Genomic DNA, 24,823 nt, shown 5'->3' on the forward strand with positions numbered 1-24,823 from the left:
AGGGGTCATGGTGCGTCGTGCAAGCCGGGATGATCTTGGAGTCTGCCCCAGTGTCATCTCCGCCACATTCTTGCTGAGCCTGGAGATGTCGTCCCAGCGCTTGTGGCAGTGTGTGTGTCGTCTCTTGCACACCCCCACTGCCCGTACATCACGTGCTATGGTCCTCCACACGGCCTTGCGAAGGTGCAGCTTGACCTACCATGATGGGAGACAAGAGGGGAAAGTCAGTGGACATTTGGCCATTCACACAGATAGGAGCAACACGTATCCTTCAGCAGCCATGCACAGTACAGCACATGTGAAGGTCCCACAGCACAGCCAAGATTGCAGAAGCCAGGAGTCAGTGACCACCTCATGCACACCAACATGTCCCCCACTACACTTACCACCGGTCCAGGGGCACCGTATAGCCGTTCTTAGTGGCGGAGCACATCCTCCACAAGGACATCCAGCTCCGCTGCGGTGAAGGGACGAGACCGGATCTCTCGCACTCTCGGCATGGCAAGGTCCAGGACTGTGGCATAACAGCAGCAGTTGGTGGATTGCTCAGCAGCAGCAGGTAGAAGTGATGGCTGCAGGCAGCAGTTGGTGGATTGCTCAGCAGCAGCAGGTAGAGGTGATGGATGCAGGCAGCAGTTGGTGGATTGCTCAGCAGCAGCAGGTGGAGGTGATGGGTGCAGGCAGCAGTGGCTGGAAGCAGTGGATGTGTGCTGCAGAAATTCAAACATTTATAGGGCCCTGAGCTGATATCAGTGGCACATTGATTTTCCCGGGCTGCCTCATTCAAAATGAGCCAATGACTGGCCCTGCTGTGGCGGTGCACGGCTTCCGCTATTTTTGAATTTGCTTACGCGCCCCGCGTTACCTGTTTCCATTGGCTACATGTGCACGGACCGTGACGGTCACACACCGGCAACCGCATGTGCGCGCTACCGCGATGGTGCATCATTTGAAATTCAACACTCACTGGCGTCGCAATGGCGGAGCACGCATTCCGCGGGGGCGGGGCAGGCTAACACATACATTTAATTGTGCAAGTGGGAATGGCAGTTGGTACCCCCCTTTCAGTCACATTGCAGCACCCACCGCAGACCGCCGGGCCTGGCTGGTCACCCACCGCCAGGCCTTTCCGGTCACCCACCACCGGGTGCGGGCGGTGGGTGACTGCCCTGTGTATTGATGTTAGCCTGGCATGGTTAGCCCTGGCCGGTCACCCACCGCCGGGCCTGGCTGGTGACCCACCACTGGGTGCGGGCGGTGGGTGACTGCCCTGTGTATTGATGTTAGCCTGGCATGGTTGGCCCTGGTCGGTCACCCACCACCGGGCCTGGCCGGTCACCCACCTCCTGCACCCAGCGGTCACCCACCGCCCGCACCCGGCGGTGGGTGACCGGCCAGGGCCATACATGCAAGGCTAACATCAATACACAGGGCGGTCACCCACCACCCGCACCCAGCGGTCACCCACCGCCCGCACCTGGCCGTTACCCACTGCCCGCACCCGGCGGTCACCCACCGCCCACACCCAGCGGTGGGTGACCGGCCAGGGCCATACATGCAAGGCTTACATCAATACACAGGGCAGTCACCCACCGCCCGCACCCGGCGGTCACCCACCGCCCACACCCGGCGGTCACCCACCGCCCGCACCCAGCGGTCACCAACTGCCCGCACCCAGCGGTGGGTGACCGGCCAGGGCCATACATGCAAGGCTAACATCAATACACCGGGCGGTGACCCACCGCCCGCACCCGGCTGTCACCCACTGCCCGCACCCGGAGGTGGGTGGACGCCCACACCCGGCGGTCTGCGGTGGGTGCTGCTATGTGACTGAAAGGGGGATACCAACTGGAATTTTAACTTGTACATTCAAATGTATGTGTTAGCCTGCCCCGCCCACGCGGAATGCGTGCTCCGCCATTGCGATGCCAGTGAGTGATGATTTTCAAAAGATGCATCGTCGCTGTAGTGCGCACATGCGGTTTGCTGGGTGTGACCGTGATGGTCCTTGACCAGGCAGCAAATGTTATGCACTATTGCAGTATCAAGGATCATCTTATGTGTTGGGGAAGGCGTACCCGGATGGCGTATGTACACACACTGCATGTCTCTGCACACATGTAATGTTCAGTTGTACATGTGTGTCAGGACATGTCCGGAATGCGTCAAGAATCATTACGTCATGTCATTGGGCCGTGTACACGTGTCTCATTTATGTCCATTACTTACATGTGTGGTCATACTATTGACCTTGCCAGTGGTTAACAAAGGCTAGTGATGTGAGCCCAAGTTGCGTCAGATGTGCATGGCTATGTGTTGACGTCTTGGTTTTGAGGTCACACGTCTCTATTGGTACACATCTACACAGTACATCAAGGCTGTGTACCCACATTCTGAAGCTGTCTTGAGTGTGTGGTTTGTGTGTGCAAGTAGCATTGATGGGGTATACATGCATACTGTGTATGCGTATGTGTGACGCCTGTTGTATGTCTATGCCTGTCATGTGAGGATGCGGAGCATTGTAGGTGGGGTCATGGGTGCATGATGACAAGGAGGGTGTGGTCCATGTTCGCGTTATGTGTGCACGTCCATGTGTGTCTGTGAGGACGCTTGTCCACACTTGGGCACTCAGTCATGTGATGTTGGCTGTTCTTTCAACATGTGTGCACGTAACATTGGACATGTTTGCACACAGGATGTTGTTTGTGGGTGTACATTGTGTGTGTAGTCAGCTGTAGTGCCTTATATTTCGGTCACGTCACACATACAATCAGTGTCTGCAACATGTATTATTTGTATTGTGTTGGTCAAGATGTGATAGTGTGGCACAGCTGTGCGTTGTTGGTCAATGACATCTGCTCCCATCTACTCCCACACAGGAGGGCTCCAAATGTGCATCGACCATACACTGTGCTGGAGGACATGGTTGAAGAGGAGGTAATCCGCAAATTCCGGCTGGACAGACGGAGATTGCAGGACCTTGTAGCCCAATTGTCACCTCATCTGCAGCCACGCAGGGCATATCCAGGAGCAATTACACCCACAGCAAAGGTGATGGCGGCACTTCACTTCTTCGCAACAGGCACTTTCCAGCACACAGTTGGTCATGCCGGGGGGATGTCCCAATCCATGTTCAGCATGGTACTGCGGGATGTGCTGGATGCCATGATGCGTTACAAGGATGATTACATCCATTTTCCTCGTCCGGCAGAGCTGGCTGCAGTGAAAGGTGACTTCTATGCCCTGGGCCAGATCCCACTTGATCCCACATCCATTGATGGCACACATATTGGTCTGATTCCACCCCAGGCACGTGAAGTAGTCTATCGCAATTGGAAGCACTACCATTCTATCAATGTACAAGTGGTGTGCCTGGCTGACATCTCCCATGTGTGTGCAAGATTTCCTGGGTCCGCACATGACTCCCACATCCTGCGGAGCAGCATTGTCCCCCAACTGATGGCTAATCTGCGTCAAGAACGTGTGTGGCTTGTAGGTGAGTGTGCTGTGATGACTACCGTGTTGTATGTGTGCCATTCTGTTCCCACCAATCCTGGTAATGATGTATGTGTCTGTCATCCCCCCACCTAGGTGACTCTGCGTACCCAAACCGACCATGGCTGCTGAGCCCCCGACGGAATCCTACTACCCCAGGTGAAATGCGCTATAATGAGGCCCATGGGAGGACACGTCGGGTGGTGGAACGTACATTTGGACTGCTGAAGTCTAGGTTTCGCTGCCTGGATAAAACCGGAGGGGCCCTACAATACTCACCTGGAAAAGTATGCAAACTCGTGATTGCCTGCTGCATGCTCCACAACCTGGCCGTACGCAATAATATTGCACTGATCATGGACCCTGCAGACCAACAGGTTGCTCCGCCTCCCATACCACCCATGTCCAGTGATGAGGAGAGTGGGGAGGAAGAAGGTGTGGACCAAAGGCGTCAGCTCATTGCTCGCTACTTTCCTTGAATGTGAGTAACTACCTCTTGTGCTGGTGTTCAAAGCGTGATGTATGTTTGCTGGTGATGTGTGGATGTGGTGTGTGAATGCTGCCTGTTCTGGTATGTTCTGTTCGCAAATTAGTGTGGGAGATGGTGTACATGCAATGCTCCCTGATGTGTGTCCTGTGATCCGCTTAATTAGTGATGAGTGTGGTTTGTGGGATGTTGCTGTACGGTGTGGTGTGATGGGTGTGATTCAGTTTCCTGACCTGTGCTTGTTGGTCTCTCATTATCCCTAGGTCACTCCCACAGAGGCATGATTCTCAAGAACATTGATCCCTGCACCTGGTAATGACAACTACTAAGACAAACCTGTGTTTAAAACATGGAGGTCACACAGCATTGAGTGTTTACGTGGTGTTTATTTACAGGGTGTGGCTTACTGTTTGTGCATATTTACAAATATGTGTTGGGGAAGTGAGAGTTGAAGGTCATGTCAGATGAAAACACCGTGGGGACACCACATTGTGTGATGTACACCTAGTCCAACAGACGTGTGCCAATGCTTGGCATTGTGGGGCAAGATAGTTCGCAGAGTGAATGCCAGGCTCAAGGAAGGGTGAAGTCAGTGGCGGCCCCTCTTCGAGCGGGTAGATGGTGCATTGCCACTGCTCTCAGCTGGATCCAGCCTCGGACGGTCTTGGAGCCGGAGCCGGACCACCTGTGGGGGCAGGTTGTTCAGTGACGACATCCCTGTCAGTGGCCTTAGGTGATGGTGGCGGTGGCGTTGGTGCCCTGTCCCGCTGGCAACTTGGGGGAGGTGGTGTGGCGCGGGATAACCACTCCCTCCAAAGAGATGTTTGCTGCCCCATGAGGTCAACAATTTGTCCCATTCGGTTGTCCATGGACCGCAACAGCTGGCAGGTCTGTAGCGAGTCTTGGTGTGCCCGATCCGCCTGTGCCTGCGACTGCTCGTAGGAGGCTTCCACTCTGGCAATGGCATCCAGGGTCTCGGTCCCAGGATGGGCTGGGTGTTGTTCCCGACCTCGCCTTGCACCTGCACTCCTGTTTGTGACCTGTGGCCTCACCTGTGTCCTCCCCCGTCCACTCTCCCTGCTAGCCTGAGATGTCGATGGCCCATCATTGGACAATGGGTCAGGCAGGGTGGCACAGGCAGGAGTGGTGGTGGTGGTGGTGGTGGTGGTGGTGGTGATGGTAGCTGCACAGTTCACATGTGACACTGGCCAAGGTGGTGGAGGCAGGGATGTCCTGGGAGTCTGATGGCCCTGGGAGTGTGCTTGGTCCAGTATCGTCCTCTGCATCCGAGGTGTCCATGGAATCTTCACCGGAGAGTAATGGCTGTGAGGGGGGGCGATTGGTGCTGGCGGTTGCTAGTTTCGCCTGTCAAGTTGCGATCACCTGAGGGACAAGAATTTAACAATCAATGCTGTGGACATGACAGGTTTGTTGTTGTTACATTACAAATTACTATGGAATCAGGACATGGTTGTTGGTGTCATCATGTTGGTGTGGTAGACAGTACTGGGCATTATGGTGGTGTGGAGGTGGGGAGACAATACTTGGATACGTGTGGTCCGGTCCTGCTATTGGATGGTGCCCCTGTAAAGATGGCTACCTACCTGTAGGTTTGAAGGAGGAGATGCACTGGTCAGCAAATGGTGGGCGGACTCCATCTTGCTCTGGGATGGGACATGGTGGCCTCTTGGGAGTTGTAGTGCTGGACCCACCCTCCCTGTAGACATGGGGGCCTGTTGGGAGTTGTACTGCTGGACCCCCTCCACCCCACCCTCCCTGTAGACATGGGGACCTGTTGGGAGTTGTAGTGTAGTGGTGACTATGATGATGATTATCTGGAGGATTTGTTAATGAAAAATCCACCACCTTACCATGAGGAAGCAAGTAGAGTTAACCCTAGTGCCCCGTTCTTAACACCACCTTTAGTTCCACAAGTTGTACATGAACCATCACTAGAAAAAGTCTTACGGGAAAGAGGCAATAAATAAACAGAGAAGTGAGTTGATTCAGAAAATTTCCCAGTTAAATACAAGTCCTGAAGCATTAACTATACTGGTAACTATAGGTCCTGTTGTTCCCTTGTATGGAGATAAACAGATCTGTCCTAAAACTCCTGTTCTGACCACACCTGTAGTACAGCCTAGAAAGGAAACCTTAATTGTTCATGACCAAGCAATGAGTTCGAGTCAGTAATATCCCTGATGGATTTACCTATAAGAGAACCCAGAAGTAGCTCAAACAGGAAAAACACTCCTGGAAGCCACAGAGAGGTAAGGATGGAAACATCCTCAGGTACAAGAAGAAATAGAAAGGTGGTCTCGAGAAATAGAAAAGCCAAAATCACAGCCGAAAACATTGGATATTCTCAAATTAAGGGTTGAATTGGAAGAATTGCTTGCTGGAAATGTGGGGTTAGATAGATTAAATACATTCAGTGAAGATGAATTGTTGTTTATATGTCGAAGTATTACTCGAAATACAAAAGTGTTCCATGAGAAATTAATGAATTTGGCTTCGGATATGGGAATTGATAATGGAAAATCTAAAGTGTTACAGAAACCTTTCCGAGCTAAATTTTCTGACAAAGATTTAGAAAACATGAATGTGTCAGGACGAAAAGTGCAAATAAAAGAATTATTGTCATGCTTACAGAAGTGGGGTGATTTAGACAAGTGGAAAGGTAGATAGACAAAGAAAAAAGAGGAAGCCTAAGAAAAATACTGCAACCGAATATTTATTAAAAGAACCAGAAAAGGTAGAAAGATTGTGTCACATATGATTTCCCGAAACTCAGAGAGAAGCCTGTACAGTGGTACAGGCAAATCGAAAGATTTGTAAAAGTCTCCACAGTATTGTTGAAAGATTTAGATGGGTTGTTTGATATTGTAGTCCCCGCAGATTTATGGACAGAATGTAAAATTACTATTGATTGGCCCAGTGAAGAGTACCCAGAGATCCAAAAACAGGAGCCCCCTCAGATGATGTGATGAAAAAATACCATCAAGTCATAACCTTCCTGAAAGGGAAAGTACCCCCAAAAGAAACAGATTGGACAAAAATAGGCAGAACTACTCAAAATAAGGATGAATCAGTACATGCATATTATCAGCGCCTTTTACAGGTATTCAAGCAGTACAGTGGGTTGGAAATCATTGATACGAAAGACATGACCCATTTTATTTATCGGTTTGTGTCAGGGTTAAAACCAGAAATTTCGCAAATGATTAAAGATCATAAAATTTGCTGGAAGGCCAAGACTTGATAAAATACTCAAATATGCAAAATATTGTGAGGATGAAATTGACAATAAACGAAAGAATTTAGAAGAAAAAATAATGTAGGCACAAGTAAAATTAGCAGAGCAGCAAGAATTCAAGTTGAATCAATTGAAAAATAATCAGAATCAAGGAGATGGAAATGGGGGTAAACAAAGAGGAAGAATGAGCAGAGAGGAGGCAAAGAAAAAGTGTCCTTGTCATGGGTGTGGCAAAATGGGGCATTGGAGGAACAAGTGTAAGGCTGTATTGAGTAATAATGTCCAAACTGACAATTTGAATCCACAGTCGCAGAATGGGGTGTCAAGGAAACAACAGCAACAGGTAATACAGAACCAGTTACCACTTGCGCCTATGCCAGATTCTAGGAGCCAAGCTAAATACAGTGTGGATACCACAAATTGGGAGGGAAGTGGAAGGAGAGACGCAGTGACATCACAATTTCTTTTGAGTGACGCATTTTTCGAGGAAGATAGTTACTGACGGTGCCTGAGAGGGGAGGACGAGGAGTGCGTACTTGGCGCATCCTTGCCGGTAGATCAGTCAGGTCCATACATTGAGGGAAAAGTTGAGGGAAAAGATGTTACCTTTTTGTTGGATACTGGCGCTACCCGTTCTACTGTGAGAACAGCAGACATTTTTAAACCTACCCCTCTCGGGAGAAGCGATCCAAGTAGTGGGTGTTTCTAATCACCAAATTAGTACCCCTGTTACAGAACCAATGGAAGTCAGAATAGGGAATTTTAAAGGACTGCACAAATTTGTAGTGTGCGACTCCAGTCCAGTGAACCTATTAGGTAGGGACTTACTGTGTAAAATGAGGGGCACAATCTTTTGTACCCCAAGTGGTGTTGAAATTCAAACCCCAGACGAGAATGGAGTTTATAAATTAACGAAAACACACCGCTCCATTGCTTTCCCAGTTTATAAATTAATGTTAGCCAAACAAGAAACTGAAAATAAAAAGATGATAGTGGAAGATCTACCAGAAGAATTACAGCATACGGTGAATCCTGAAGTGTGGGATTTCACGGGAAAAGATGTAGGATTAATGGCAAATGTAGACTTGATAAAAGGGACAGTGAAAGAAGGTGCAGTTTACCCAAATATTCGACAATACAAAATGAGCCCAGAAATAAAAGCAGGTGTTGCAGCAGAAATAAGGTGTTTGGTTGAACAGGGAATTTTACAAGAAATAATGAGCAGTCCATGTAATTCATCTATAATTGGCATAAAGAAACCAAGCGGAAAATATAGGGTCGTGCAAGGCCTCCGCAAGGTTAATAAAATTGTCATCCCAAGTTGTCAAGTTGTGCCAAATCCTGCAGTAATTCTGTATCAGATACCGTGGGGAGCCGGATGGTTCACGGTAATTGATTTGTGCCATGCATTTTTCTCCATACCATTACATCCATAGCAAATTTCTTTTCTCGTTCAAGTTCGACTACCATGTTTACGTTTGGAATCGTGTTCCTCAGGGGTACACAGAGAGTCCATCGATTTTCAATCAGATTGAAAAAATTCTTGAATCTCTGATCCTGCCCGGACAGTCTGTTCTGGTGCAGTATATAGTCGAACTGTTGGTGGCCTCTAAAACTCTAAATGACTGTGTTGTTGATACCATTGCATTGCTGAATCATTTGGCTGAACAAGGACATAAGGTGTCACCTGAAAAGTTACAATTCTGTACCACATCAGTAAAATATCCGGGGCACCAGATAGAGAGAGGTATCAGAAGAGTTACTTCTGAAAGAATCAAAATAATCAGAAACATGAATCTACCTCAAACACAAAAAGAAATCAGAATGTTTCTTGGAGTTGTAGGTTACTGCAGGCAGTGGGTTTTGGGATTTGCAGTCCTGGCTAAACCTTTGATACAGACGACAACAAAGAGATCGAAGGACCCAGTAGAGTGGGATGACGAAAGCATGACTGCCTTCTTAAAGCTGCGAGATTGTCTGTGCTCAGCTCCAGCTTTAGGGATGCCTGACTATTCAAAGGACTTTGGACTGATTTGTGATGCACGTGACAATTGTGCATTGTCTGTTCTGACCCAAACTCATGGTCTAATGAGACGTCCTGTGGCATATTTTTCTGCTACACTGGATCCAGTGGCATCTGCATTGCCAGGATGTCTGAAAGCAGTAGCTGCAACCTGCATGAGTCTTGAGCAAAGTGAATCCATTGTTATGGGACACCATGTAACTGTGTATGTCCCACACGCCGTGGTGATTCTGTTAACCAGAACATATACTCAGTATTTGACTCCTAGTCGGCTAAGTATGAGCGAATCCTTCTAGGTGCAGGGAATGTGACCATTGCCAGATGCACTGTCCTGAATCCAGCTAGACTGTTACCCGATTCACACTTTGAAGAGGTAAAAGAGGAAGTCGAGCATGATTGCATCGACCTCACAGAATACAGTACTAAGCCCCGTCGAGACATAAGAGAAGAGCCATTGTTAAAATCTGAATATGAGCTATTTGTAGATGGCTCATGCATGAGACACGAGGAAGGAGGATTGAGTGCTGCGTATGCTGTGTGTACTTTGTGGTGTCCAGTTGAAGCATCCTATTTACCTGGAGTCAAGTCTGCACAAGTAGCCGAATTAGTTGCGTTGACAAGATTCTGACAATTTGGGAAAAATTGGAGAGTGACCATATACACTGACAGTCAGTATGGTTACGGGGTTGTGCATGACTTTGGCCAACTTTGGATGCAAAGGGAGTGTCTGACTTCTTCGGGTACTCCTATTAAAAATGGACATTATGTAAAAGACTTGCTGGAAGCAATTCAATTGCCAAAAGAAGTGGCTGTGGTCAAGTGTGCTGTTCACAAATCTGGAAATGACAAAGTGACAGCAGGTAAATGATATGCTGACCAACTAGCCCAGCATTGTGCCAAACATAAGATGGCAATAAATAAGAAAATCGATGCATGTGGAAACAGTTGCCAACTTATGTTGCTTGAAAGAGTGAAAACATGGGAGGAAGTGAGAGATTTACAAAATGAAGCAGAAATAAAGGAAAAGGAAGAGTGGGAGAAAATAGGATGTCGAAGAAGGGTTGAGGATGGTGTTGTCATTTACCTTGATGGGAGACCGTTGTTACCAGATTGTATGCTTGCTCCTATGGCTAGGATGTACCATGGAAATTCAAACATAGGTAGGGATGCGGTCAGGTTATTTAGACAGAGTTGGTTCAATGCGAGATTCAGGAATGTAGCAGAGAGTCTTTGCCAGAGGTGCATTACCTGCCAACGAATGAATCCTGGTAAGAGAACTGTAGTATTGCCAGGAAATATTGGAAAGGCAGAAGGTCTCTTCATACGGCTCCAGATTGATTTCATCCAGTTGCCCCCTTGCCGAGGACTGAAGTATGTCCTTGTCATTCTCTGCCTGTTTTCAAAATGGGTGGACGCCTACCCTACCCGCAGGAATGATAGCCTCACTATAGCCAAACTCCTACTGAGGGAACTCATACCTAGGTTCGGTTTTCCAGTAACAATTGAATCAGACTGAGGGTCTCATTTTAATAATGAAATAATTCATTTGATCTGTGAAGCATTCCAAATTGAGCAAAAGTTGCACTGTGTATACCGCCCAGAGGCTTCTGGCGTGGTAGAACAACTGAATGGCACAATCAAGTAACGATTGGGATAGATGTATGAATCTACCCGATTGGAGGTGCCTGATGCTTTACCTCTTGTTCTGATGGGACTCAGAAGCATCCCAGACAGAAACACAGGCATGAGATAATCATGGGAAGAGCAATGAGGCAAGTATGGGTACCAGGACACAAGCTGATAAATATAACTGATGATTTAGTGCGCGAGTACTGCAAAGAACTGGCTGACCAAGTGCGTTCTATCTCTCACCAGGTTGGTGAAGACGCTGTCGCCAATCAACTCCAGCACATGACCTCAATCTAGGTGACTGGGTAGTGATAAAAGAACATACTCGAGAATCTTGCCTAGCACCAAGGTGGGGAGAGCCACATCAAGTGATATTGGTTACCACCACTGCTGTGAAGTGCAGGGGTATTTATTTATTTATTTATTTATTTTTGACACTTGTAAAGCGCTACTTATACCCGTGGGCGTCAAGGCGCTGAAACCATTATAGAAGACAGTGGGGAAAGAGAGAGTAAACAGGTTTGACGGAAGAGGAGGTTACTGAGAAAAAAGCCAGGTTTTCAGGAGTTTGCGGAACTGGAACAGAGTAGCACTTTGTCTGATGTTCAGAGGCAGGGTGTTCCAGAGTCTGGGAGCCGCCACCAAAAAGCGCCGGTCACCCCAGGACACTGTTTTGGTGCGAGGGACGACCAGTTGGCTAAGAGTGGCTGAACGCAAAGCTCTTGTCGGTTTGTACAATTGGAGTTTGTCTCGTAGAAAATATGGTCCTTGATTATTGACTGATTTGAAGACTATACAGAGGGCTTTAAAATGAATTCTCTTTTGTACAGTCAGCCAATGGAGATCTTTTATGTTTTTGGCAATAGGTTCGAACTTTGTTTTGCCGGTAATGAGACGGGCTGCTGCATTTTGTATAGTTTGAAGTTTTGTGGTTACTCGGGTTTGTGCATTGAGAAATAAACCATTACAATAATCCAGAGATGAGAGGACAAGAGCAGAAACCAGTGTCTTGATAGCAGAGTCGGGAAGAAAAGGGCGTATTTTACGAATCATTTTCAGCTTTAAGTGCGCTGTGGAGACTGTCTTGTTGGCATGATCCATGAAGTTAAGTCCATCATCGAAAATAACCCCCAGATTCCTGACCTTCGAGGTCGGCATGGGAGGAGTACCGAAGGCCTCTGGCCACCAACTGGTGGGCCAGGCTGGGGATAATGGACCAAAAACGAGTACCTCAGTTTTTTCTGAGTTTAGCTTTAAGCAGTTAGTCGCCATCCAATCTCCTATGTCTAGGAGCCCTTTCTTAAATTTTCAGCTACTTGCTCTCCGTCACCTTTGATCGCCAACACTAGTTGGGTGTCGTCGGCGTACGAGGTAAGGCTCATCCCATGTGCTTTGATGGTCTTAGCTAGGTCCGACACATAGATGTTAAAGAGTGTCGGACTAAGGGATGAGCCTTGAGGAACTCCGCAAGGGGAGGAGAGTTGTGCTGATTGAAAGGGTCCTAGGATGACCGCCTGCTTTCTATTGGCAAGGAAAGAGGCTATTAGGTTTTTGGCCGTATGACAGATGCCAAATCCTTGGACACGGTCGACCAAGATGTTGTGGTCGACCGTGTCGAAAGCCGCTGATAGGTCTAGCAGAACCAGTATGGCGGTGCCACCCTGGTCCCTAATGACCCTGATGTCATCAGCGGCTTTGATCAAGGCTGTCTCGGTCCCGTGATATTTCCGGAACCCAAACTGCGTATTGTCAAGGAGCTGGTAAGCTTCGATAAACTCAGAAATTTGGGTGTTCATGATCTTTTCAATTGTCTTTGCGATGAAAGGTAGACTGGCAATTGGTCGATAGTTTTTTAGCTCACTTTTGTCAAGCGATGGTTTTTTTAACAGAGGTTTTAGCAGGGTATTTTTGAGCAAATTAGGGTAATGGCCTGACTGCAATATCAGATTGCAGACCTGTGTAAGTGCCGGTATGATAACGTCCAGGACTGGTCTGAGGACAGATAGTGGGCAAGGGTCTAGGGGTGAGCCTGATTTGATGGTCATTAGTGTGTTTTTTATTTGATCCTGGGTAACTGGTTGAAAGCACAGGAAGGCATTAGCTGGGGAGGGGGTGACGGATAATGTGGAAACCGGAGGTGATTTGGAGGAAAATGCTTGATAAATGTCATCTACTTTGGTGTAGAAAAAAGATGCAAGAGAGTCACACAAGAATTGTGAGGGGGGGGGGGTAAGGTCTGGGGAGTTGCCTGATAATGCTTTGGTGATGGAAAATAGTTGTTTACTGGAGTTCCTGGCTTGCTCGATTTGGTCAGTGTAGTATTCTCTTTTAGCTTGTGCTATCATATTTTTGTATAGGGCTAAGGATTCCCTATAGGCAGACTTACTACCGGCATCGTAGTTTTTTCTCCAGGTTCTTTCCTTGCTGCGGTTTATCTGTTTTTGTGTCCTAAGTTTATCGTTATACCAAGGAGCGGTGGGTTTAGCTCTGTTACTGGAGTGTTCCTTAGAAGGGGCTGATTGGTGAGATGCCTGACCTATCCAGTCATATAATTGCTGGAGAGCTGAATTGGGGTCTGCAGCGAACTCTGGGCAGGTTTGTATAAGTGTGAGCTTAAAGTTTTCTTGATTTATATTTTTCCAGTCTTTAAACGGTAATTTGGGTACAGATTGGGGATTGATGTTACGGTGATTGCTAGAGGCAATATTGGCAAAGATTGCAAAATGATCTGTCCACGGCATGGGCAAAATATTAGTAATTTGGAGTCCTTCTAGATTGGAAAAAATGGGGTCCAAAATGTGGCCTGCTTGGTGGGTAGCAGACGTGACAAGCTGTTTTAGCCCTAAATTGCCTAAGTCAGCGGTAAGGGCAACAGAGTCGGCTAGGTGATCCAAATCTAAATGAAAGTTCAGGTCGCCGAGAACCGTGAAACTGCTTTCTGTGGCTACAGATTCCATAATGGTGTTTATGTTGGACAAAAAAGTAGTTTTTGATCCCGGGGGCCGATATATTAATATACCCTTAAAATTGGAGGAAGGGGAGATATTAATAGAAAATTGCATGGCCTCACAGGCAGTGGAAGGAATAGAGGTTGTTCTAACAGGGTATTCATCTCTGGCGATTATGGCCAGCCCACCCCCTCTTTGTTTAGGCCTGTCCTGACAATATGCCTTGAATCCTGGTGGCACAGCGATAACCAGATCTGGCTGTGAGGAATCATCTGTCCAGGTTTCGGTAATGAACAATATATCCAGAGCATAGTCAGTAATCAGATCAGAAATTTCCTGCCTGTGCTTACCAAGAGAGCGCGCATTTATGAGGGCTATAAAAGTGGTAGCCCCTGCATCATGGTTAATTGAAGTGCTAATGGTTTGTTGGGGACAAAGAAGAGGGATAATGTGAAAACAGTGCGGACAAGTGGTTGCCATGTCTTTATGGATTTCTGAGGGATTGATTTTTGGACATTTGGACGTGTCAGGTGGACGTAAGGCAAGTAAGTTGTGGCTGGAGTAAGTAGTAGCGCTTCCTAATAAATTTTTGGCAGGATTTATGGCCCTGAGGCCGGTCCCGGCGCGGACGGGCGCAGACGGGCTTGCCTCTGGCGCGCCTCCGGCGCGCCGCCGGCGCGCCCGCTGCGCCCGCCCGCTGCGCGGACGGGAAATGCCTTTGCTTTTATGCATCAAAGGGGCGGGAGGGGAGGGAGCGCTCGATAGACTGGAGCGCCGCCCTTCCCTGCTCAAGATGGCGGGTGAGTCAGGAATAGTCACGTGACCGCGACCGAAAGTGCAGCGCTGATGTAAATGATGCTGCAGTCGCGCAATGCAGCGCGCGATGATTTCCAGAAAGGTAATCACAGGATTTAGCCCCCAATAATGTATTTAAAAATACATCTGCAAAGTTATAGCCCTATGCGCGGACTGTAACCACAATTAGTGCAAAATACAGATTTTAAAAGCAGAAAATACAGATTTTAAAAGCAACAACAGGGATAGAAGGAAGATCCCCCGGCTTCCGCCTCAGGGGAGAGCAAAGTTAAAAATAAGGTTTTGCCGAAGTAAGGGAAACACGCCCCTTAAGTACACACTGAAGGCGGGAGCGCTCGATAGACTGGAGCGCCGCCCTTCCCTGCTCAAGATGGCGGGTGAGTCAGGAATAGTCACGTGACCGCGACCGAAAGTGCAGCGCTGATGTAAATGATGCTGCAGTCGCGCAATGCAGCGCGCGATGATTTCCAGAAAGGTAATCACAGGATTTAGCCCCCAATAATGTATTTAAAAATACATCTGCAAAGTTATAGCCCTATGCGCGGACTGTAACCACAATTAGTGCAAAATACAGATTTTAAAAGCAGAAAATACAGATTTTAAAAGCAACAACAGGGATAGAAGGAAGATCCCCCGGCTTCCGCCTCAGGGGAGAGCAAAGTTAAAAATAAGGTTTTGCCGAAGTAAGGGAAACACGCCCCTTAAGTACACACTGAAGGCGGGAGCGCTCGATAGACTGGAGCGCCGCCCTTCCCTGCTCAAGATGGCGGGTGAGTCAGGAATAGTCACGTGACCGCGACCGAAAGTGCAGCGCTGATGTAAATGATGCTGCAGTCGCGCAATGCAGCGCGCGATGATTTCCAGAAAGGTAATCACAGGATTTAGCCCCCAATAATGTATTTAAAAATACATCTGCAAAGTTATAGCCCTATGCGCGGACTGTAACCACAATTAGTGCAAAATACAGATTTTAAAAGCAGAAAATACAGATTTTAAAAGCAACAACAGGGATAGAAGGAAGATCCCCCGGCTTCCGCCTCAGGGGAGAGCAAAGTTAAAAATAAGGTTTTGCCGAAGTAAGGGAAACACGCCCCTTAAGTACACACTGAAGGCGGGAGCGCTCGATAGACTGGAGCGCCGCCCTTCCCTGCTCAAGATGGCGGGTGAGTCAGGAATAGTCACGTGACCGCGACCGAAAGTGCAGCGCTGATGTAAATGATGCTGCAGTCGCGCAATGCAGCGCGCGATGATTTCCAGAAAGGTAATCACAGGATTTAGCCCCCAATAATGTATTTAAAAATACATCTGCAAAGTTATAGCCCTATGCGCGGACTGTAACCACAATTAGTGCAAAATACAGATTTTAAAAGCAGAAAATACAGATTTTAAAAGCAACAACAGGGATAGAAGGAAGATCCCCCGGCTTCCGCCTCAGGGGAGAGCAAAGTTAAAAATAAGGGTATTCCGAATTGGATCCATGCAAGTCACACCAAGAGGGTGACAGAGCCTGATGAAGTAAAAGCTGAAGGTTGTGCAGCTGAGGGTTCAAGAAGTTGATCCTGAAGTAGTTGATGAGGAACAACCGAGCACCAGTCAGGATGAATGGATTCCAGTGTCGACATACCTGCAGAATTTGTGGGAACCAGAAGTCAAACCTATTTAGATAGACAGAGTGATAGTGAGGATGAGTCCGGAATAGAAAAATGTACTCAGATTAGAGAGATCCAAGCCAATAGTAATTCTGAGGCAGACCAGATAAGGAAAGATCAATGTACTCAGACATTTGAAACTCCAGCCAGAACTCCTGAGTCTGAGGAGGGACAGATAGGTATTAGGGCAAAAGCTCAGGCAGAAGACAATCAAGAAATCCAAAGACCTGAGCAGGACCAGATAGGTATAGAAAAACTTGTTCAGGAAGAAGAGGGCAAACAAAGTCAAAGTCAAACATAGTTAACTCCTGAACAAGGCCAGATTAGTATCCAGGCAGAAGAAACAAAAATAAGACCTGGACCAAGTCAGATAGAGAGGGATACAGAGGACGACATTGAACCAGATGTACCACAACAGAATGAAAATGAAAGAACATCTGAAGAAAGTCAAAGCACAGTGCCAGCTAAAAGACTACGAAAAGGAGATAAGAGGCCTGGTTTTGTCAAAAGACTGAAATTCCGTCTTAAAACAATAAATGAAGAACCAGAGAAAGTAAACAAAATATCAAGCCAAGCTGGACCATCCACAGAGCAACCGAGAAGGAGAAGTCCATGTTTGAAAAGACTGAATAACAAGTTCAAAGGACCTGAGTGGACCTACGTCATACTTGAAGATTTCGAAAATCTAGACCTGAGTGATGACAAACTGATTGTTGATCAGACTGACAAAGAAGTGAAACCAACTTGAGAAAAGATTCACAGGGTAAAGTCTGTGGAAAAGTTACAAAGAGGGGATACATCTCCTTAGTCAGAAATGGCTGATTATAATGTTAATCGAAAACCGAAAAGAAATTGTCTAAAGACATGTTTGTAGGATATGCACATGCAGTATATTGATAGGAGTTATAGTATGGTTTGGACTGACATTAGCTATACCTTACTTGATGAGCAAAGATATGCAGAATATCACTAATATACCTGAACAAGTAGATTTACCCAAGAAATTAGATAAACATACACATGAGAAAGCAGTTAGCCTTAAGCAACCTGGAGTCATTTAGAAGCACCAGATGAGGTAGATGTACATTATAGTAGAGCTAGAAATAGAACTAATTTGAATGTATTTGCTAATTTGTTAGTACATTATGTAGAAGCTGTTGCCCACATCAGTAGCTGAAGGGGTCACATACCATCACTTACCCCTGACATATGGTATTTCATGTAGCATTTTAGCTAGTTGTTTTTATAGAACTGGAAAATTGCAAAATTTTTATTCCAATTTTGATGTAGTCTTTTCTGAAGTTCCTTTACGTAGAAATCTAAATCATATCCTTAGTACTAGGGATTCTACACATTTTATGGGTGATTATTTTCGAACAGTAGGATCAATAGATATAGCCGAAGCACACAAAAACAATCTAACATGTACATTACACGAGAAAGAAAAGATGTTTCTAGAATTAGTAGAGAAAATGAGACAGAATTTCCATAGAAAAGCCTCTGATAGAAACGAAAGATTCCTAAATGGGCTGCAAAAAAAAAAAAAAAGAGTTTACCTCTAATGGCAAGACTCAAGCTGCTATGTTGCTGGATTTCAAAAAGAAAAGGAAACTCTGTCCATAGGGAGAAAACAGATTATTATAACAATATATTCATTGGTTCCAGTGAATGTGAACATAATTTCAAAGTAATTAGGGGTTGGGGTTTCAAAGATGGAACTGGACCTGTATTTCCTGGAATTTATTATATTTGCGGGAACAAGGCCTATTTTAAATTGCCTGATCATTGGTATGGGAGTTGCTATTTTGGAAGAGTATTCCCAAATGTATATCATATAAAGAAAATCAATTGAAGCAATGAAGAAACTAATGGACTAAGACATAGTAAAAGAGCAACTGCTGAAATTGTAGGCGATATATTTAGTGCAATAATACCTCGAGTGGGAGTGGTTCTGAACACTCAAAGAATTTGCAAATTGTCAACCGTGGTGGATCGCTTATCGACTGACACTGCTAGTGGATTTTGATGACCAATACCGAATTAGTTGCGATAAAATCAATGGTTTTACAAAATCGACTTGCTCTTGGTAAATTATTAGCAAAAGAGGGCGGAGCCTGTAGAATGCTGAAGACGCAACATTGTTGCACTTACATTCCAGACGAAAGTGTTGAAATTGGGAAATATGCAAGAAACATTACACATTTGAGAGAAGAATTGAAAACACTGGAGGTTGACAGTGCATGGAAGAGACTAATTAGTGGTCTCTCTGCGATAGGTAGTTGGTTTTCTAACGTAGGAAAAAGTTTTGTAGGTAGAATACTGATGCCAATGGTGGGAGTAGCCCTACTGATTTTAGGAATATTAATTTGTTGTAAATGCTGCAAGCATAAAAAGACATATACCGTAAATAAGAATGGAAAAAAAAGAAATTTCAATGAAATTGAGCTTGAAGAATTAAATGGGGATTTATATAAGAAAATGAAACACTTTCACATGAATAACGGGCAAAAACCTAAAATAGTGTTTGAAGAAATAGAGCTGAGTAAATGTTGAAAGTTGGCATCTGTTTCTGTAAGCAAGGTTTCGCACATAAAGAGACTTGCTCGGATTCAATCCTCTCGGAATAACACATAGCTTATTAATAAACATGTTTCGTATTACTAATAATGCACCACACAACATTTCTAGAATCTAGGGGAAGCTTGTCAATGTGCTTTTTACTAACAGTAACTCGAGTGACCTAATATGGCCGCTGCAATGTGGAAACTTTTCTGCGCATGCGTCTGTCACACTCACGTGACAGGGCGTACTGTCTGCTTTGGTGGGAAATCTTTGCTTCTGCGCACTAGAAATAAAGATGGCTGCTTTATGTTTCACATGCTAACGCTTGCACTGCTGCTTGTATTAAACTCTGTTCATTCTGCCTAAATCACTACCGCTACAGTTAAAATAAAGTAAAGGGAATAGAGATAAGTGGTATACAGTGCATTCATTTATTCTTTGTTCTAAAACGGTTTCTCTTTGACTTTGCTACTAGCTCGTATTTGTGCCTGATGTTACCTCGCTGCACTCCATTTTAAAGAACTGCGCCTGCGCAGAAGAACCCAATAGTCCTCAAGTCATGGCATTGAACAGGTGCCAGCAACAGACTTGCCTGTGAAACTCATGAGAATTTCACCCTTCGACCTCTCAAAAGGAAGCTCGGATGTACCGAAAAGTTATACATTGTATTTGTTATTGAAACATCCATTGTCGGGTGGAATAAAAGTGCATGGGAAAATAAAATTACGGGAGGGATCATTAATTTGAATATTTGAATGAAATGATCTCATAACTGGTAAGGTGTGACGACCTCTCCTCGTTTTTGACCAATCAAATTGAGGGAACATATGAACTTGCAACACAGTCTTATAGGACTTAACATACAATACAAGTCACAGACTTTTTTTTAACTCCAGTGTGAGGAAATAAATGGCTTTAATGCTGGAACTGAAGATGTTCATAACTGGAGAGGTCCGCTGTATAAAGCGAAGTTTATTAAGAAGATGCCAAACTGGGTTGCAGGATCAAAATAGAAATTGGAGTACTAATCAATGAGCAGAACCTTGCTATAATTGCAGATGTGTGCCCCTCTAAGGAAGTTGAATGCTACACCCCATAGAGCACACGATTCTGTAATCGAGCAGTTGCCAGAAAAAATGATAATTCTGCATTGGAAAGGATACAACTACCTCTAGAACACGGAGATACTACTTATATATGAGCATTAGATTAAGTCATGAGCCAAAGATGACACCCTCAGTTTCCTCATATCGATTCTGGCAGGTCAAACCTGCGGGCGTTGAATGATTCTAGTTGCATCAAAAATATAGTATAGCTTTTTTTTCTTTTACCTAAACCTTCATCTATTGTACTGAGTAGCTGATGACTGGTTACTAAAAGTCAGGAAATGAGTAGAGGTAAATGTGCATAAGTCGTCAGATTTCAGGCGATAGTTGGGAAAATGGGGAATTTAATGTTTGTTTCAGGCATATGACAAACAAATTAGGAGTAACGCCACAAACATGACAGACTGGCCAGTAGCATAGTGAGAACAAGGGCTGCATTTTATGTGATACCTGCAATGGCTACATTAAAAAAAATAGATAAAATAGATTAAAGGAGATCAAAAATTAGAAAGCTAAAATCACTGCATCGAATAAACAGCTACAGTTACTCCACACTATTATTGGCAAAATTCAGGACACCGCAGTCAGCATCTTCAGGACAAAACAATATAAATCATCGAGTCGGTAAAGGTACCAAATGACATCTGCAGTGGAGTAAAATCCCTTCTGGAATTAAAAAGCATTGCTGGAGAAGACACTTGCTGAACCCCCGAGAAACATGTTGAATGTTTACCCTAAAGTACAGAGCATATCTTCGATCTTTTCCATGAAATGCCCAGACCCTACATCCACCCACTGGAGACTGACAATCACGTTCAGCTTTAAACAACAGTCTGGCAGATGCATCAACGTAGCCTTTTGCTATTCCTAAATAGCGATTTTTAAGGAATCGCTATTTAGGAATAGCAAAAGCCTATGCATGTAGGAATCGCTATTAAAATAGCGATTCCTTAACATTCCTTAATTGCTACTCGCAAATTGCGAGTCGCAATTACGAAATGCTGTCCCATTCATTCCTATGGGCCTACAGGCCCATTGGAATGTATTGGAGATTGCTTGAGCAATTTGCGCGTACCAGTAGGTACTCGCAAATTGCTCATGCAATTTCAAGGGTGCAAGGGTGTCAAAATGACCCCCTGTTGCACCCCTGAAATTGATCTATCCTCATATGTTGCACACACACATGCCCTAAGGGCATGTGTGTGCGCAACATGAAACTTTGAAAAATGCACAAAAGTGCTTTTTTCAAAGTTTTAGCAATTTACCATGAAGTCCAACTTCATGGTAATTAGCTCCCCCTATTAGCGAATTCGCTATTTTTTTTACTTTCATGCATTGCATTTAAGGAATCTCAATTTGGGATTCCTTAAATGCAATCGCAATTTAAGGAATCTCAATTTAGAAATTCCTTAAATTGCGATTTTTGCATTTGGGATGATGCATCCCAAATGCAAAAATACCGGGAGCAAAGGGGCAGATTCTGAGAATCTGTCCATTTGCTCCCAGTATTTAATTTGATGCATATGCCTGAGTATGTCTTAGCTCCCCAACCTACCGGACAGACGTCTCATCAACCCCACTCTTGGCTATGACACTTTGCCCAGAAGCGAAAACACCATAATAGCATTTCAGTTAATGGCATTTTATTAGCGTATGTAACTACAGTTTTGTTTCTTTTAGCAGCTGGTTTTCTAAAGACACAAAGCTCTAAGCCCATTTCATTATGAAAAGAGGCAAACACTAGAAGGAAAAACAAACACCACCAACTACTAAAACAGGTCTATTTGAAAGAATCTCAACTGTGGGGGATACCCCTCTTTCATGTATATATCAGGGATGGTGCTGGCGCAGGGGTTTATGCTGCTCCAGACATCAACTGTTGCCATCGTCCATCCACCACTCACAAAAAAAAAAAATCGCAGCTGCTCAACAAATAGCATTGTTTTGTGACATATCAGGTTTGACTAAATAGTCTCAGACCTGTCCAGACCCATCACAGAGGCTTCTCTGCCATTCTCTCACCCCTCTTGGTGTAAGCCAAGGTCTGAGAACATTCAATTTGCACACCTATATTCTCTGCTCCCTGCTTCAAAACTCCCCTTAAAAAGGGTTACTCCATTCACGAGCAGCGATTAATATGGCTATTTAAATAAAAGCACTCCATCTCCCCCGCAGCCTCGTGTTATTACCAAACCAATACAGTCAATTTAAAAACACTGCGTGTATTTCTAGGCTAATCTGCCTTGTTTGGAGACTTGCTGTATTGTAGTGTTTCCTTGTGACCACTTGGTGTTTGCTTTAAGTATTTCCCTGAAGCGCCTTTCTTTTCGGTAATGTTTTAATTAGTAATGCGAGGCTGCGGGGGAGATGGAGTGCTTTATTTAAGAATCCATGTTAATTGCAGCCCCTTCACGAGCGGTGATTAACATGGATATTTAAATAAAAGCACTCCATCTCCCCCGCAGCCTCGCGTTACTACAAAATCAATACAGCAAGTTTAAATCCACTCTATGCAAACTAGGTAACCCAGACACAACCAGCCTGCCGGTTTTATTAGACAAACTTATGAAACAAGGACTTATTACATTCAAGATTTACAATCTACTATCAGCATCTACAACCCCTTTACAATGCCATATTGCCACGAATTGGAACATGGCAAAAGATTTGGCGCTCCCCCTTTTAAGTGAAAAATCTCCCCCATACTCGCAGATTTTGGATAATCTACAACGCATTTTGGATTGAAAAGCTCCATAAACTAGGTTGTATCGATTCTCATCTGTGATGGAATTGGAACTCAGAAATATTCTTCTACACTGCAAACACATGCTCCCACTCAGGGATCAGATTCAGAGTTTAATACGGATGTTGTTTAATAGTAGATTTACTAGAGATACCGCTAATGTATCACTTGGTATATTTGCATCTCCGACCACACCATCCCTCAATGCCGCAGACCTTCTACTTATCAACCTGACGCTAATCTTGGACATCAAACTAATCTTGTCAGAGTGAAAAAGTGCTTCGAACAAATCTTATCACACTTAGTAGGCATGGCTTTGTTTGTAAGAAGTGCTGATAACAATATACATCATTCGGCAAACTCTCTCCTCCCCCACAAGATTATTTGGGTTGTTCTACACGTCTATGTCCACTCACGCAAGCCACCCTAGAATCTCCATCATTATTTAGTCTTCCTAATCACATAGGGACTACCACCGCTTCTTCTTTGTTGATACTCAAACTTACAAGGTATTAGCTGGACATTATCCGTTTCACTTGCTGTATTGTTTTTGTAGGAACGCGAGGCTGCGGGGGAGATGGAGTGCTTTATTTAAGAACCCATGTTAATTGCAGCCCCTTCACGAGCGGCGATTAACATGGATATTTAAATAAAAGCACTCCATCTCCCCTGCAGCCTCGCGTTACTACAAAAACAATACAGCAAGTCTGCAAACAAGGCAGATTAGCCTTTTTAAACTTGCTGTATTGTTCTGATAGTAACGCGAGGCTGCGGGGGAGATGGAGTGCTTTTATTTAAATATCCATGTTAATCGCCGCTCGTGAAGGGGCTGCAATTAACATGGTTTCTTACATAAAGCACTCCATCTCCCCCGCAGCCTCGCGTTACTAATTAAAACATTACCGCAAAGAAAGGCGCTTCAGGGAAATACTTAAAGCAAACACAAAGTGGTCACAAGGAAACACTTAGCTTCGCTCCTTTCGCCGCCGTCTCCTGCAATCTGGAAATGCCCGATTTTCACGCCGCGCGCCTTTTAAAAGCGGCGGCGGCGCGAATACTCTCACGGGATGTGCCCTGTGTGCGTGCTCCACACATGGGACTGCGCGCTCGGGGGTAGAGAAGTGCGCGCGCACCCAGCCGCGCGGCTTCTTGGGAACAGTGATCGCAACTGGTTCTTTTGTAAAGCGCTCTGACACCTTCGCGTAGTATTCGCCAGGCCCGCAACACCCATTGGGCTCATGGGGCTGCAGCCACAGCACCCCCCTCCCCGTGTGTCTCCCCGGGCTGACACAGCTTAGCGGCTGGGGACCATCTAATTGCAGCCGCACCCAGAGTACTTAACAGGTCTTTAAAATACCATTTACTTGTTAATTAGGCGTTTGTTGTGTTTTCACCCCTTCTTTCAGTCACTCTGTCTATGGTTGGAAGAATTAGCCCCCCCTGAAATATTTCAGCCCTCCCCAAAATTTGGCTCTAGTTGATGTTAAAATGATGAATGCTAAGAATATATGATAAATCCATATATTTATTTTAAGATATGCAGAAGAAGCACAGCACGTCTGTTAAGATGTAGATCTTCAGTAAAAACAGTTTTTCATGGAACCTGGAAACCAACATGTAAGATGCAGGCACGCATCATACATTACAGGCACCAGCAACCAGAGAACATGAATAGACATAGACAACATAATCTAAATGAATAAAGAATGTAACACATCTGATCTCTAAACACATAAGATATTAATTTAAATATCTACTGGGTATTCTTTTGGGTCTAACACTATCTTTAACTCTAGAGGCAATTGATAAATCACTTTGTACCAAATTTTGAGGACATTTTTTGAAATTGTGTACTGATCTTCCCTGGTTATTATCAGAACAGGACATCTGAGAATTATGCAGCTTGCAAGTATCACTACACTTAGCCACTCTACGAACATTCCAAACTCTTCCATCTTGAGTGACCACACTATTTTTTAAAACCTTAACAACCTTGATGGGAGGAAAACATTCAGAAAGCCCTTTGACAAGAAAACCAGGTTTTTTAATCCTCACCCATTCTCCCACCACAATATCAGGAACTTTGACATTCATTTTTTAATCAAACGA

General features: G+C 45.1%; 1 protein-coding gene across 1 annotated transcript in view; it reads right to left on the reverse strand.

Annotated features, from left to right (window-relative positions):
* Positions 1–4,374: 4,374 nt before the first annotated feature.
* Positions 4,375–24,823, reverse strand: part of LOC144756267 (uncharacterized) — a 32,109-nt gene continuing 11,660 nt past the window's right edge. The window contains exon 3 of the mRNA XM_078645916.1: positions 4,375–5,365. Within this exon, the coding sequence (XP_078502042.1) occupies positions 5,289–5,365 (77 nt within the window). The 3' untranslated portion in view covers positions 4,375–5,288. The remainder of the gene's footprint in view (positions 5,366–24,823) is intronic.

Source organism: Lissotriton helveticus, chromosome 5_1 (genome assembly GCF_964261635.1).
Source record: "Lissotriton helveticus chromosome 5_1, aLisHel1.1, whole genome shotgun sequence".
NCBI lineage: Eukaryota > Metazoa > Chordata > Amphibia > Caudata > Salamandridae > Lissotriton > Lissotriton helveticus.